Source organism: Vanessa atalanta, chromosome 16 (assembly GCF_905147765.1).
Source record: "Vanessa atalanta chromosome 16, ilVanAtal1.2, whole genome shotgun sequence".
NCBI classification, from domain to species: Eukaryota; Metazoa; Arthropoda; class Insecta; order Lepidoptera; family Nymphalidae; genus Vanessa; species Vanessa atalanta.
Genome location: NC_061886.1, coordinates 4,458,257 through 4,473,974, shown reverse-complemented (window position 1 = coordinate 4,473,974; position 15,718 = coordinate 4,458,257). Strand labels below are relative to the sequence as shown.

The 15,718-nt window shown below is 29.6% G+C and overlaps 2 protein-coding genes across 2 annotated transcripts in view; both read right to left on the bottom strand.

Annotated features, from left to right (window-relative positions):
• LOC125070042 (RE1-silencing transcription factor) overlaps positions 1-9,583 on the bottom strand; it is a 31,312-nt gene extending 21,729 nt beyond the window's left edge. Inside the window, exons 1-2 of the mRNA XM_047679712.1 lie at positions 9,148-9,583; positions 1,601-2,495 (exon numbers count right to left, since the gene is read on the bottom strand). Coding sequence (XP_047535668.1) covers positions 1,601-2,478 — 878 coding nt within the window. The 5' untranslated portion in view covers positions 2,479-2,495; positions 9,148-9,583. The remainder of the gene's footprint in view (positions 1-1,600; positions 2,496-9,147) is intronic.
• A 2,657-nt stretch (positions 9,584-12,240) lies between these two features.
• Positions 12,241-15,718, bottom strand: part of LOC125069910 — a 256,125-nt gene continuing 252,647 nt past the window's right edge. The window contains exons 35-37 of the mRNA XM_047679521.1: positions 14,947-15,133; positions 14,278-14,413; positions 12,241-12,365 (exon numbers count right to left, since the gene is read on the bottom strand). Coding sequence (XP_047535477.1) covers positions 12,314-12,365; positions 14,278-14,413; positions 14,947-15,133 — 375 coding nt within the window. The 3' untranslated portion in view covers positions 12,241-12,313. The remainder of the gene's footprint in view (positions 12,366-14,277; positions 14,414-14,946; positions 15,134-15,718) is intronic.

Sequence of the window (15,718 nt, the reverse complement as noted above, 5' to 3'; positions counted from 1 at the left end):
AAATGAGAGCTACTCTTGAAAATAATTTGATCCCCGCGCATGGCTAGACAGCTTATACAGAAAGAAGTTTTCATTCAAAGACTACTTTGTCATTAAGAACAACTTATACTGTTTATCAGTAGTAAAGGACAGGGTGGAACAATACTGAGGTAAAAAAACCTTGCCAGTCATTTACATGCGAAGCTTTTTAACAAAAGGTCTCGAACGAGAGAGATGATACTAGTTAAAGTCTCATATCCTTTGACAAAAAAACCACGACATTCGTTTTAAAAAAAATCATGTTTAGAATATTTTATAAACGTCTATGCATTAAAGAAAAGTAGTAATGTAATTTAGAAGGATTAACTCTGAGATGCGATACGAAAGGAGGTCTGTCCAGTTTTTATGGTACAATAAAATCACTTGAATCGCCCCAAAAGCCGTCGACCCGAGTCGAAAAGAACGCTTAAAAAACTTATATTTTATAGGATTTATTCTGGTATCTTATAATCGGATTAAAATGATTGTGAATATACATTAGCTGGAAGAACTTGCGCAATATTTTGAATAATTTATCGAAAGCAATTTAAACATGGTATACTCGTGAGAAAAACATATTCGACAAAGATATAGAAATATATATATATGCTTTTCAAATTTGATAGATATAAATAACATCTTCGATTTCGTTTTTTCTATTAAAAATATTTATCAAAAATAATTGCAAAAGTCGAAACAATCCGATGGAATTACTTTAATTAACGTTATAAGCGTTTAACAAGAACAGCTTCTAATATCCATTTTCCTCCTTGTTACTGACTAATGTACAGATCAATTTCAAAGTATCTTCTGAGGCACTACAAAATACTATCCTATTTGAATAATAGCTTGTAATAAAAAGTCCAATTAACTCTTTTTCGATATAAGAAAGAGCGCTTCGATTTTTTTATAGGAACTATAAATCTATATTTTATAGATGACCAACTCAATAGCGCTGTGGGAACGTAACAAATACGGTTCAATTAAATTTAAAACTCGATATTGAAGTAATTAAAAATACTTGATAAGATATTTTTTCAATAAATAGGAAATATGAAGATATCTAAGACTGGAACTTGGCATGGAATTGTTAATTTGGATTAAAAAAATAACTTGAATATTGTATTAACTTGAATAACTACGTCAACGTATATCGAATCCTTAAAATAATATGTGCAGCAATAAGGTTTATCTTAAAGAAATAATTTAGTTCCAATTAAAAAAAATCTTAAACTTGATTAAGTTACCGGCCATCTTAACACATTACTGTTTATTTATATCACTTCAATCAAGATAGATAAATTTCCGAGAACCTGAACTACGATTAAGAAACTTATAAATATTTCAATTCCAAGTAGCCGAACGGATGCGGCCACACTCGGGTTAACATCTGCAACTTGAGTTACACCGGCTGCCAGTTACGTGCACGTAAAATAGGTCTCTATACTTACTATGACCAACCTTGTAGAAAATTAAAGCCATATATGAAAAATGAATATAAAATTTGTATAGTCTATAATTACGTATCGTATAAATATGAAATATGGCAGTGTAAACAATAAAATGAATATGCATGACTCACCTGTGATCACGCAAGTGGTCTTGTCGCCGGAACGCCTTCCCGCAGATATCACAGGAATAAGGACGCTCATCAGTGTGGGTTCTCTCGTGGATAAGCAGGTTATAAGATTTTGTGAATTGTCGATTACAAAATTTACAAATAAATTGCTTTTTCGGTCTCGAGGCTCTGCCTGGTGCACGAAGTAATCGTCTGTCTAGATGTGGGTGCATTTGATGAGGACCGGCCCCCGGTGGAAATAAACCAGCCCCGGGAAATGTGAAGCTGTTGCCAGCTGTGGGTGAAGGACCGGGCGCACCTAAAAATGCACCAGGTGGACCATAAATAGGGGGCTGGGGTGATCCATCCGATATCATTCCATCAATAGAAGGTGTTCTATGGTGAGGAAGAAGCATTGCTGCGGCTGCTTCTCTTAATGCCACCTCTTTTCTCTTTTCGACCATCATAGCCATTAAATCAAATGAGTTCCTTTTAGGAAAGTTACCCGAAACTCTATCGGGTGATCCTTTCGCGGATTCACTTCGATCTCTCTCCAGCATTCTCTCACGCTCGATAATTTCTGATGGTATTAGTGGAGGGTGCATTTCATTGGGATACATAACAGGATGCATGGCTCTTGTTGGAACTACGGGAACAAATGCTGAAGTTTCACGATGAGATGGTAGAAGGGAACCCGTCGTTATCTGACGGTGGTAAGGTAAGGGCGGTGACTCGAAGTTTCCATTAGGATTTCGACCATTAGAGGTAGGTCTTTGAGCTCTTTCAGCTGAACTAGCGAGGAACTGGTCATGCCTTGAACGTAAGGGAGTAGTAACAGGACTTTCAGTAACAGGGCGAGGTGTAGACGCCCGCGACACTGCTGTTGCACCGTTTTCAGACATTACGTATGAAGATTCATCTGTAAAAAAGAATATCCGTTAGCAATAAGTATATAAATTTAGAAATTTTATTAAGTCATAATACAATTTCATTGCTGCACTTATCAACATGTAAATAAACTTGCAATCGAAAGAGTCGGTAAGGTTGATTTTTGTTAAATTTATTATCAATGTTAATTGAACAAGCGCTTCATTATTAACATTAAGGATTAAATAAATTTTATCGATGTGTCATTTATTACACGAAATATATAATATGGCATTTCATTCCGTGAGGCTTTTAAAACGACAAGCGCAGAGCTGAAGTCGATTCTTATCTTTACGGCTTTCACTTATGGATCGTAAGAAGGTACGGTTCTCTTTGCCAGCACTTGCCAGCAGGCAGGTGTTGAATATTTAGATTTATGGATCGAGAAACATGTTTAATTAAGTAGCTCTACATTGTTTCTACTTAACCATTAGCATAAAAAACAGATTATTTCTCACCGAATCTACCCACGCTTCAGCGACGCTTCACAATTTGTTTACATATTGGATAGCCTGTGTCCTTTCAACGATATCATTCTAAGTTTAATTTGCATTTTACAGTTGATATATAAATATTATACCAATCAATAGTTTTAATCTCTAATCGAATATAGTTGAATAAATTGATTTACTTTTATTATTCGATGATATTAAAAATTTACGAACGGTAGATTAATTTATCTATATCATTTCAATAATAATAACATATGTAGCTTTTGAAGTACCGTCATTTTTAATAATAAATAATTGTTTCCTATTTTCCTCATTATGCAAATTAATATATATTTTTTTATTGTATCTTATGCATCATTCAACAGTTTATTCAGAATAGTATAGTTCTTAGCTTCTGGTGATATCAGAAAATGTTAATGACAACCGGATTTGGATACAAAAAACTATATAAATGTCTATACTTGATATGTTGCTTTCGATTGCCCAAAATACCTGTTATTTATAAAGAACTTGATTCTCCGATAAATAATAATTAGGAATATAATAAATATTGTCCTGTCATGTTTTTATAGCTATTATTACGTTCAGGGTTCCGTCGAAGTTCTACGGATTTTGATGATTGCATTTGTTTTTTTTTTTACTTTTTTTGACGTAAGGTACTTAAACGATTTTACCATCGTTAGTATGTTTGTCCAACACTACTAAAATTTACGAGATTAGCTATTCTGAGATTTACGATGTATCTGATGGTTACCAACTGAAATTAAAGTCTCCGAGGACAATAAAACATTTGTCTGTTTATTGCTTTTGCATGACGTACTGCTTTCTTAGCGTTTCCTGAATTTTATATTATTTATGTAAACAAAAAAAGAAAATACTTTTTGTTAATAAAAAACTTTAAAAAAGAAATAATGAAACGTAAAACGGAGTTATTATACCTCCATGGTTGTAAGTTAAAAGAAAAAAGATAAATCTTAGAATCAATTTATTCAAGCGAGATCGAAAAAGAAGTCAAGCGCCGGGCCCACATTTCACTGCGTGTTGCCCGTTCTACCGTAAAAGCCTTCTGATTCGTCATCCCTTTCACTCGCAGGCTAACTTTGTGTTTCGTTTCATTCCCACTAAGGTTACGCCTGATCGAGTTTCTACCATCTTACTTGCTACGAAGCTGTAAAACTACTTTTATCTCTTTTGGTTTGAGAATTTATAGATATGAATATGTATGAATACACTGCAGTAACGTATGAATGTAATACTTGTAATTTCAATAGTATAGATTTATAAACGATCTCATATAAAAATAATACCTTGTTAATTTATTAATTAAAACAGTCATCTTGTTTTAATATTTGAACAATATACCAATAACTAAAAGATAAGTTTATCATTAACAAAGATTATTTAAATATCGTAACTAGGATTGATCTGTATTTGTTTGATGACTATGTTATTATACATTGAGACTTTTTTTCCTAGTTCAACCATGTAATTGTTATTATAAACAATATAAAGATGATTATTATTAAGTTCAGATTTATCCGAATTCCTAATTTGGTTAATTATAGGAAATTATGACTAAATCCCGAATCAACAATCAACTTTTGCCGAACAAACTATTTTACCATTTTTGTTAAAATAGTTATTATAGATTAATTTAAAAAATACATATTTATTTCTAAAGCATAAATTAATCTTACGTTAGCTTAATATCAAGATCATTAACGAGACGGCATTATCACAGAGCGTTTTTTTTTTCCATATTAATGCAAAATAATGCAACGAAAATTTATTAAGATTAATGGATCGAGTTCTTTTCTCATACAAACATACCACCTGTAATGAGTTCTCACTGAATATTTCATAATGATCTCGATATTATGTAAGCAGATGAGTTTAATTATTATCGTCTAATAAATTACTGCTTAGGTTTCGATGGTAACTTTTACCAGCGACTTCATAATTTATTTCGCCGTCAAAATCACCACGGCTATGTTAAGTACCAAATACTCAAAGTAGTTATTTCAGTTTAGTAAGTCCCTCTCGTTCCTTGAATTTCGAAAGTGAAGCAATGTTAAAAATTGTACATTTTAATTCGATTGCTAGTTAATATTTTTTCGATGATAATTATATCAAAATGAAAAAAGTGATTTAATAAGGACAATTTATAAAGTTGAAAAAAAAAATGTATAATGGTTAAACGTAACTTCTAAAGAGAACTCAATAAAGCTTAGCTAAAAATGCAGCTGAGAGCGGGGTGTGTTTTGGAAATTTTTGAAATGTTTTCAATTTGGATTTTTATTAATCCTAGTCAATGTTTCAGATTCTAAATTTTGGTTAAATAAACTTTATATTTTAATCACATTTATTTCTTTATAGTATACTTTTGTTTTTATTTTCTTTTTACATTTTTTTCGTTTTAAAGTTGATTACTAGTTTAAGCAGAAATTAATTATTTAATTATGTTCCATTTTAAATGTTTAGTCTGAATCTCTACATTTTCTTTTCTTTTTTTAAATACTTTTATCTGCAGCGTTTGTTGCAAATAAACTTTGTTTATCTTTCTTTGAGTTTTTATTTTATGACATTTTCGATAATCAATCAAAGTAATTATCATCTTAACGAGAATTTATTTTACCGTTTTCATAGATGTAATACATAAACAGCGTACATGAGCAAGTTTGTTTATAGCTTATAAATTGATAACATATTTTTTTATTGGTTCTAAAATATCTTTGAAGTTTCGTAACACATACAATATGTAGCTGCATACTACGCATATGAATACAAGTTTGTTTTTGTTTTTCATTCCAGCATACTATCTGAGATCTGGGCCAGTTCGATCTCCAGGCACTAAATCAACGCTACACGGGCCTGTCTTAGGTTTTCGTTCATTAATCCCTTTGCGGCAGGATGGGGTTGATGACTCTTAAGCATATTTATCCGTATACAATTAAAATACCCTTTAAGGATTTATTTACCATAAGAGATTAAAGTATACTGTTATATAATCCTTAACGTCGAAAAACAGTTTTAATCTGGATTTCGAATCATTGTTCGAATTTCAAACCTAATTTAAAAAATAAGTAACGTTAGATAATATATAAATAATCTTCACCAAAAAGTATCAGAAATATTTTTTTCTGAAATAATGTTTATACTTAGATGTGAATTTATACAAAAATATTATGAATATATGTTTTAAAATTTTATATATAACATCGATAAGAAAGTATTAGCTAGCTTTGTCTTTATGTTAATCGGAAGCGATCACACTACTCATTATAGTAGAAAAATGTTATAATTGAATAAAATTATTTTAATGACACCTATATCTAGTAATCAGCTTTTAAATAGTCTTGCTGCACTTTTAATCAATAAAAAGGCTATAATTTAAATATGATAACGAATTAAATCATTGACACATCAAATAAAAAGTCCGTCACAATGAACCAATCAAATGACAGCGGTGTACATCAAAGAAAATATTTGAAACGATTTCATGGAAATCGTGTTTAACCATGAAAATTAGGGCCGGATCGTTAAATATGTTACAACTATCTGATCATACAATCTGTGATTTACAAATACTAAATTAATATATTGGCTGCAATTACGTTTATTGTTATTAAAAGCGGGACTCTTTTTCGGTGCCGCAAGGTTTCTGTTGTTAATGATAAGACAGCATGTCTGATTAGATTAGGTTATCATTTGATGGTGTTGATAAACTACCATTTGTTGGCTGTACAATACAACTCTTTTATATGACAGACGCGTAAAAGGTATCAGTTTAAAAAAATATACAGACCTACATATCAATGTTTTTTAGCAGATGTTACGTTAAAAACATATCTATCTCTTTCTAATATCACCGATTTAACAATCGAAAGCAGAAGACAACAGCATTGTCTAACTAACAAAATGTTTTACAAAAATTATATAATCGAATTTGATTATTTTAAAGATTAAAATTCATTTAATTTCGATGAAATGAATACAATTTTTAAAATTAATATAACATAAAATGCCATTATACTATCAGTATTTATCAACGTACCAAAATCTAGAAACAAAGTATGAACATTTTTTTAATTGAATTTGATGCGATAATATCAACTATGTACCTTCAAGCAGTTCCAAGTAGCCTTCAATCTATAAAATATACATTAATAATTTTTTTAATGCAAGTAGCAAATTATAGCAAGTATACTTGCTATAATGACTGAGTCATAACTACTGTCGTTACCGTAATCCTGAACTTCACATAAGTGTTGAATTTTTATGTAAGAATGAATGAAATTATAAGTAATTTAATTTGCTTGTGGGAAATGTATACAAAGTAATCCCCACTTCAGTAAAAGTTCATTAATCTCGGCAATATTATGCATATGATGATATCTTTCTGAGCCACTTCTGTAACGTCGGCCAGGATTTAGTTTGGTGCTTCAGAACTCAGGCCCAGTGTTTAATTCAAGTCTGTCAATCTTGCAGTAATTGTCGTGATTTCCGAAGCACGGGACTATAAACTGTCAATTTCTAGACTCCTGCTGAGAATGTTTCGTCGGAAAAACTCGATAACAAAACAGACCGTTCATAATGAAAGTTTGTTTCCATATCGTCTCAAGCATAAAGCATTTAGTTCACGTGGAATATTAATATAGATGTAGGTACAGTTATTAAAAATCATCTTTAAAATAGTCTAGCTTTCCAAACTAGAACTATTAAGCTATAATATTTGAAGTCTAAATAACTCAACGATATCCACTTAGCTTTGTGAAAGTTTTAGATTCTATTCCTTTTATATCACTTTACACTAGAGTTAAGCGTAATTGGAGCAGAAAATAATAATAATAATTTCTCTAAAACGAACGTTGCTAGTAGTTCAAAAACCTATAGGCTATTGAATTAATAAGTATTCAAGGAATTGTATTTGTGCTATGTAAAGGGTTGTATTGAAGATATGGTTGTGTTTTATAAGATCATCTTATCAGTCTATAATGCTGTTTTATTAGTAAGTAATCCTTGTGGTGTGATCAATTATAACAATAATATTACGTATTGTGGCATGATTATAAGCTATTATTATGTAGATTTTCATTTCAATTAATCTCGTTGATTCCACGTGGTTTACAAATGTTCGAAACTGACGTTTTGGTATCATTTTTGATTCTTTCATAAATATATATGCATGTTATATAACTGTAAATAATTAATACATATATTTTCTGTATACAAAAAATTTAAAATATTAAAACTGAGATTTGTTGTCGGTTATCATTTATAGCCCAATCATTGATAGATTTTGTTTTAGTAATCTTGGACTTTAGAGATTAAGAAGTGACTGTGGAATGAAGTTTGTTTTAATTCCAGTTTATTTGTATAGTGTTTGATGATATCCTAGCAGGAAATAATGTCGATCACGAAGACTATCTAACTGAGAGGGACATATTATGCGGAAGTGCGCGAGTAAACAAAAGGTAACGCCATATTTCATCGCTCTACGCTGGGGCAGTAAATCGGATACAGCTTTAAAGATTTCAGGCGCAGACCCAACAAATTATCCAATGCACAGCTGAGTAAATTTTCATTAGTCCGAACTGGAATTGGCTACTAAGGAGGTAAATATTATTTGTAAGTTATTTTATTTTATAGACAAATTAAGGAGTGTGTTCCTGTCGTGGACCGCTGTTATCACAATTGATACATCTGAAGTGTCGGTTGTCCTCACCTATAACTTTACATAGGGATTTAAAAAATACAAAGCTGCTCCTTGTTACGAGAAATATATTTTAGATAACTAAAACAAAAAACCTTATAATACTTAACTCTATAAGCGGTTGTAAACAAACATTGATAATTAGTTTAATCACATAAGATGATTACAACAAGCTAATCACTTGTAAATAATAATATCTTTGTTATATTTCTTGAACAATAAAAACACGTATAATTATTTAAAACAGTGGCCACAAAGTTATAAAACCAAACAATGGAATTAACCACAAACCGTTACATTACCATTGTAATATCTTGGGTGGTATCTACAATGAAAAAAAAATTATAAACATGTATTTTATAACACACATCCGCGCCATGATAAATAAAACAGGTAGCGTATAACGCACCCTGCCTACCCAATTTATTCCACATCCGCCGTATTAAATTACATATTCTATAAAAAAATATCGAACTCACAAGGCGACTGGTTGTCCGATCGATCGTCCGACGCCTCCAACCCCAGGGTCAGGTAGTCGCCCACAAAGTTTACAAACCGAGGGTCCACACTGAACAATGATAGATCATTGCCATTTTTTGTCACATTTCACAGTCTAACCACATTTGGCGTGGACAGGTGAATTGGAGATTAGTGGAAGCGCACACAACAATAGACGCACTGCACAGGCCATAAACAGTTAATAGACGACACTATTGAGAAGAGTTATTGCCGTCACGCTACACGCGTTACAAATATGCACTCGGTTACGTATGGACACATCACAGTTCGAGTTATTCTCACTGTAATCCACTGATAAAGTTTTATACACAGTTGTTACACTATAGGTTTTATAGGTTAGATTTGCTTGGCGCGAAGGCTGCGTGTGCGCAGACGGCGCGCGACTGGTGGGAGTTGGGCGCGTACTACTGTACTCACGTCGTCAGAGGCAGTAGCGCTCCTGTAGCGGTCCCCCTCCCGCCTCTCTCCGCCCGCCGAAGCCTTCGTACCGTTTTTACTTTGGAAGCAATAAAAAGGGAAGGATATCGCCAGATTGTTTATTTTTCGTGTTAGTAGCTTATAAGTCGTGTAAATTAACGCCGCCCTCAATCGTTTCGTTCGATGATCGTGAATTTCGTTCGTACTTGCTAATTGATAATATAAGAGTTTATTTAAAGTGAAAGAGATAGGATTCTTAATTTTTTTATTAAATTTTTGCACGACTGGCCTTTATGAATCGGTTGACTGTTTGTTAGGATTATTTCTTAAAATGAAAGTTAAAATAATTTTTCAATACTTTAATACAACGAATCCTATAGATACATTCACATATATATCTTTTAAAATATTATCTAAAGAAATATGAATAATTATGTCACCGTACTCTACATATATTTCATTCATATCCCTATATATTAAATAAATTATTTATAACAAAAATTATACACTCAGATATTTCATATATTTATTTACGTGACGATTAAAATAATTACATATGATGTAACTTTTATATAGATTATTAAATGGAACGATAACAATGCATTAGTATATTAAAAATTAAATGAAAAAAAATTTTTTTTTTTAATCTTCTGACGTACTTACAATGAACACATTACAATAATTTATAAATTATCGATATATCCATAAAACAATTACATATCTAAGTTATCAACGTGCACTTATAATTTTCAAATATCTAAACATTTCGATATTTTTTTTTTCTTAATTTTTACGATTTAAACTTTTCCTATAATACAATACTACTTCTATAAGCATTTAACAAAAGTCAGTTTATGATTAAGTCTCTTTATTCTTTTTTTTTTTTTAATTTAAATATATTTGAGCGTTTATTATCTATGTACATACATAATTATAATGTTACTGGTTATATTTTTTCTTATTATTTATCGATTTTAATGCACGATTTAAGTCACTATTCTGGACCACATTCTACTGGAGAGATTTTAACCTCTCACAAATGATATTTATTTTATATTCTACACTATTAGTACGACATTAATAAGCACAAATCGATAAATAATTAAATTTTTTATTATTTACAAATACATATAATTCAATATATATAAATATGTATGGAATTATAAATATATTTTTAACTCATTCTATATATAAATAGTATTTTTGGAGGTAAAATTTAAAATATTATAATAATTCCTTAAAGTATTCGTAAAAAAAAAAAATTAAATTATATTTAAAATAAATAACAATTTTATAAAAAGATGTTTTGAATAAAAAAATGAATAACAATTTTATAAAAAGAATATAATTTAAAAGATTATTTAATTTTTATGATTCAATTCATAAGACACAATTTGTTTTGCGAATATAAATATGTAAGTAACTTTGTTGTTGGTACAATTTTAGGTCAGTTTTATGGAAAAAGTGTCAAGAAAAAAAGGGGTAAAAATTAAATAAAGTAGTTTACGCATTTTATTTCATGTTTAATGTTAATTCAACTCCACTATAGAGTCAAATAAACTTCTTGCGATATCTCACATTTCTTAATAATATAAATTTATTAAAAAAATATAAATAAAATTAAAAAAAAAATCGATGGAAAAATATTATTAAATTTAAGTATAATACCATTTTTTAAATATAAAGGGCAAAATTGAGTTGCCATATAAATATATATATTTATATATTTTGTATATATTGTATACATATTACTCATATAGGTAAATCTGATGAAATATATACCAAGAAAAATTACTTGACTGCTTGGCACATTTATTTACTAATTATTTCTATGTAGCTTCGGTTTTGGACGTTCTATAAATAACATTTTCGCTAATTATTAACTTTGCTGCCAATAATGAATAAAATCTTCTACGCCATATTTAAAACACGTCCATATTTTTATATTTACTTTCCATAATAACTAGTATAGGAATATTTTTTTCCTATTATTTCCTATGTACTAAGTCTATTATAGTTTCTCTACTGATAATTTAAAAGGAGAGTCGATTCACCCGTGTATTCCTTTTTTTTAATAAATTTGCATGAGTTTCGCCTTCAAAAAGTTTTTATATAGTCTTTCTTCAGTCAAGTATTACAAGATAACATTATATCTTGACTTTTTAAATATCTATTTTAGAATCATCTGAATTAAAGCTACTTTTTAATATATATTTTTCAACTTCGATGTTTATTTGTTTTAACCCTCTGTTAATTGAAAATTATAAAAATAAAACCGATTGTATTAACAAATTTAAAATTTAAAAAGCTTTTCAACAGTTTTATGTTCGTTTTAAATATATTTTTGTATTATTTAATAATGAATTTAATTTTTCGGATTTTAAATAAAATATATCTGTTAACAATATTTTTTAGGACGGGAATTAACGTTGTTATAATATTTTAATAAACTGTAAAATGTGTACAAAATTTATATAAATACTTTATATATATATAATAATTTGCATTACTACATTCCTGATTTTGTAAGAATTAAATTGTAACTATAAAATATGGGATTTTTTAATAAAATAAGGAAGATTAAATAAAGTTTTTTTATATTGAAAATAAATAAGGTAAAATAAATTAACATAAAAAAGGATGAAAGGAACATTTATATTGAGTCAATAGTTACACAAATTCAAATGAATCTGAAGTGAAGTGTCTTCGTCAACCGGCCTTCATCCACCGATCTATCGAATATTCTAGAGCCGCCATCCAGCTGTGAATAAAAAATAAACATATACATATTGTGTAATGAAAATTTTAAAACTATTTTATCGAAGTTATACTCCTCTTGGCGCGTTATGAAAACATGACGAGAGTGAATATTTTGATGTGCACGACAACTTTATCATGTAGTTTTCATGTCAGGCTGTGCTGTCATAAAAACTACATGACGAAGTTGTCGCTAAGTGTCAAGTACTCAAGTCACTCTAAATAGTCAACTTTAGACCTTGCCTTATTTTATAATTTTTATTACAAATTTAAATTGTGAATGTTTTAAATTTGTAGAGTTGAATAAAGAAGATATTACATTTATCATAATAATAATTATTATTTTATTACAAAAGAAGATTATTATTATTTTATTAATATGCAATTTAAACTATTTTTAATCTCGCCAAACTTCTCACGCGCGTGAATACATAAGTACATGTACTTTATTATTAAATTAGGAGAACAAAAAAAATGTTTTCTCATTTAACAAGTTATATATTTTTGATCATAATTAATGTAGATGGAACTATTTATGCATGTAATGTATATTTTATTATGAATAGTGCAATAATGTAGACATTATGTAAACGAATCTAGTTTCGTCTAAAAATATAGTAATGTCGATTTAAACGTTATTTCTATATTACAAGTATTGGTTGCAATTGAAACTAAATTAACTTTCAATCGTTCAAGGATTTATTTATTTTTTATTAGCTTAATTTTTTTTAATAAGTATTTTGTTTTTCATTCCAACGTTAGTACAAATCAAAAATATTTTAAATTTCTCATCTCACAAACCTAATACTGTTTTTAAGCGAATTTCTAGACAGTTTTGTGTTGTTCTAAATAATAGCGTAAGCCTATAAATTACTTTATATAAAATATTTATAAATAATCTTTAAAGGTTGTATAGCTTCTAGCCATATTTTTTTACTTTGACATGGGAATTGTTAATCTGCGTTGAAAAGCGGAAGATAATGGATGATTGTAACAAAAACTGGAAAAATAAGTATTGTAAACTATATTAAATATTGTTAATTATTTGACGTTCCTGTTTACTTGAAGCTAGGTCTTCAATAGTCAATTTATTAATTTAAGTTTATTGTCCCTGAATGCCATCTAGGTATTCTCTGCGAGTCAACCTTTAGACTTAATATATATATTTACGGTTATCGCGAAAAAGATATAAATGACGATAATCAAACGATATAATATAACTTTTCACATTAAATAACAAATTCCATTCAATATCTACTCGTACTATCTTATCTTACTAATTTTATAAATGCGGAAGTTTGTTTGTATGCGTGCTTGTTACTCATTCGCGCTCTACCGAGTTGATAGCTTCTTGTAAAACTTGCTAAGTATTACAGTCCGTGTTTATTAGTACATATATTATCTTTGAAGTGAAAGTTTATTGGGCGCAATGCGAGTATAATTACGATAAATTTGAGTGCAAAGTTTAAATAAAATATTAACGTTTATTTTATTTTTACGTTTACAAAGCGCGGGTTAATAATAATAAATAAATAAATAAATAATTATTGGACAACATCACATACATTACTTTGATCCCAATGTAAGTAGCTAAAGCACTTGTGTTATGGAAATCAGAAGTAACGACGGTACCACAAACACCCAGACCCAAGACCACATAGAAAACTAATGAATTTTTTCTACATCGACTCGGCCGGGAATCGAACCCGGGACCTCGGAGTGGCGTACCCATGAAAACCGGTGTACGCACTACTCGACCACGGAGGTCGTGAATAATTACAATAATTATAACATAATCTATTATTTGACTGCATTTTAAAGTAACTAAATAAATTAACTAACTTTAAATTATAATAACTAAATAAATTAACTAACTTTAAATACTGGATTGTTTTAAAGTACATTTTATAACCTACCGTTTTCTATCCATTTCCGATTCAGTGTGAAAGTAGAAATGTCTCTGCTTAGGCTCTGTTGGCATCACTTCGAAAGCGTATTTCTTGCCTCCTGGAGAACACGTCTGTATCCTATATCCATGGAGGCATGCCATTCCTGAAAAAATAAATGAACTCTATCAATTATATTATACTTATTAAATTGATTTTAGGTTTGTATTACGATAAAAAACTTTCCTTTTGATGATATTTAATTTCCCTAATTAGGGTAAAATTTAGAGCACATTCCAATACGCTGTCTTTATTTGGGAACATTTTCCTGAGAATGTTTTCTATCGCTGAACGAGAGATACAACAAAATATGATAGAAAATTGAAAAATTCAGCATTGTATGCTTGAATCTGAATTCTGAGTTTAATTTATATACAAAATTACTAGATAGTCTGATTGTATTTTGGTAGAGGGTGATTGAGCCAGTGTGACTATGGGCACAAGGGACATAACATCTTTGTTCCCAAGGTTAGAGGCGCATTGTCAATGTAAGGGAAGGGAAGGTAAGTGGTCACTACAACTCATAGATATTGATCTATGAGTTGTAGTGACCACTTACCATAAGATGGCCCATATGTCAAACTTAAAAAAAAAAAAACATGAAAAAAACTATTTTAGAGCGTAACTAAGAATACATACCGAAAGCATTTTTGCTATTTCCATCGTTGTAAAAGTACAGGCAAGCGTCTTTGAGCACGCAATATCGTTTAGCCCAAGACTTCCACTTGGAACCCAACTTCATGAGGTATCCGAAACAATCAGGTCTTGGTATAGACGATGGTGGCAACTTCATGTTCCTCATAGTCACTTCTAACCAACCATCACGCTGAAACCGAAGTATTATAAAAATAAATTTTATGTATATTTTTAAGTTAGTCTAGCTTTTATATTTTTTAACATAATTAAAAAACAAAAATAAAAATGAAAACGAACAAGATATACATATAAAGGAATTACGCCATCTATTGAATAGTTTAAGAACTATAAAGACATTATATGTAGTATGACTCTACATAGAGTCAAATTTTTACATTTACTTTAACATCAATTATATCATCAAATAAAATCATTAAAAATCACGTCTTTGTTTTAATAAGCTGTGTGTAAGTACATTTTATATTATATTTTAATACAAGACTAAATAGGTGGCACTTTTAAGTCGAAAAAATGCCATCTAGCGATGATAAGAGGAACTGTATGAGATCAGTCTTACAAACTGATAGTTGAAGATATATTAAAGAATAACTCAGAGAGGGCAGTTAGTCTTCGTAATTTACGTAAAGTATTATTTGGGCTAAAATATTGTCCTTAAAGATATTTGCTACAGAAATATTCAGGAAATTGTAGAACTGTTGTATGAAACTTGCTTTTATGTTACTTTAAAACAAACAATTTAAATAAATATTTTTGT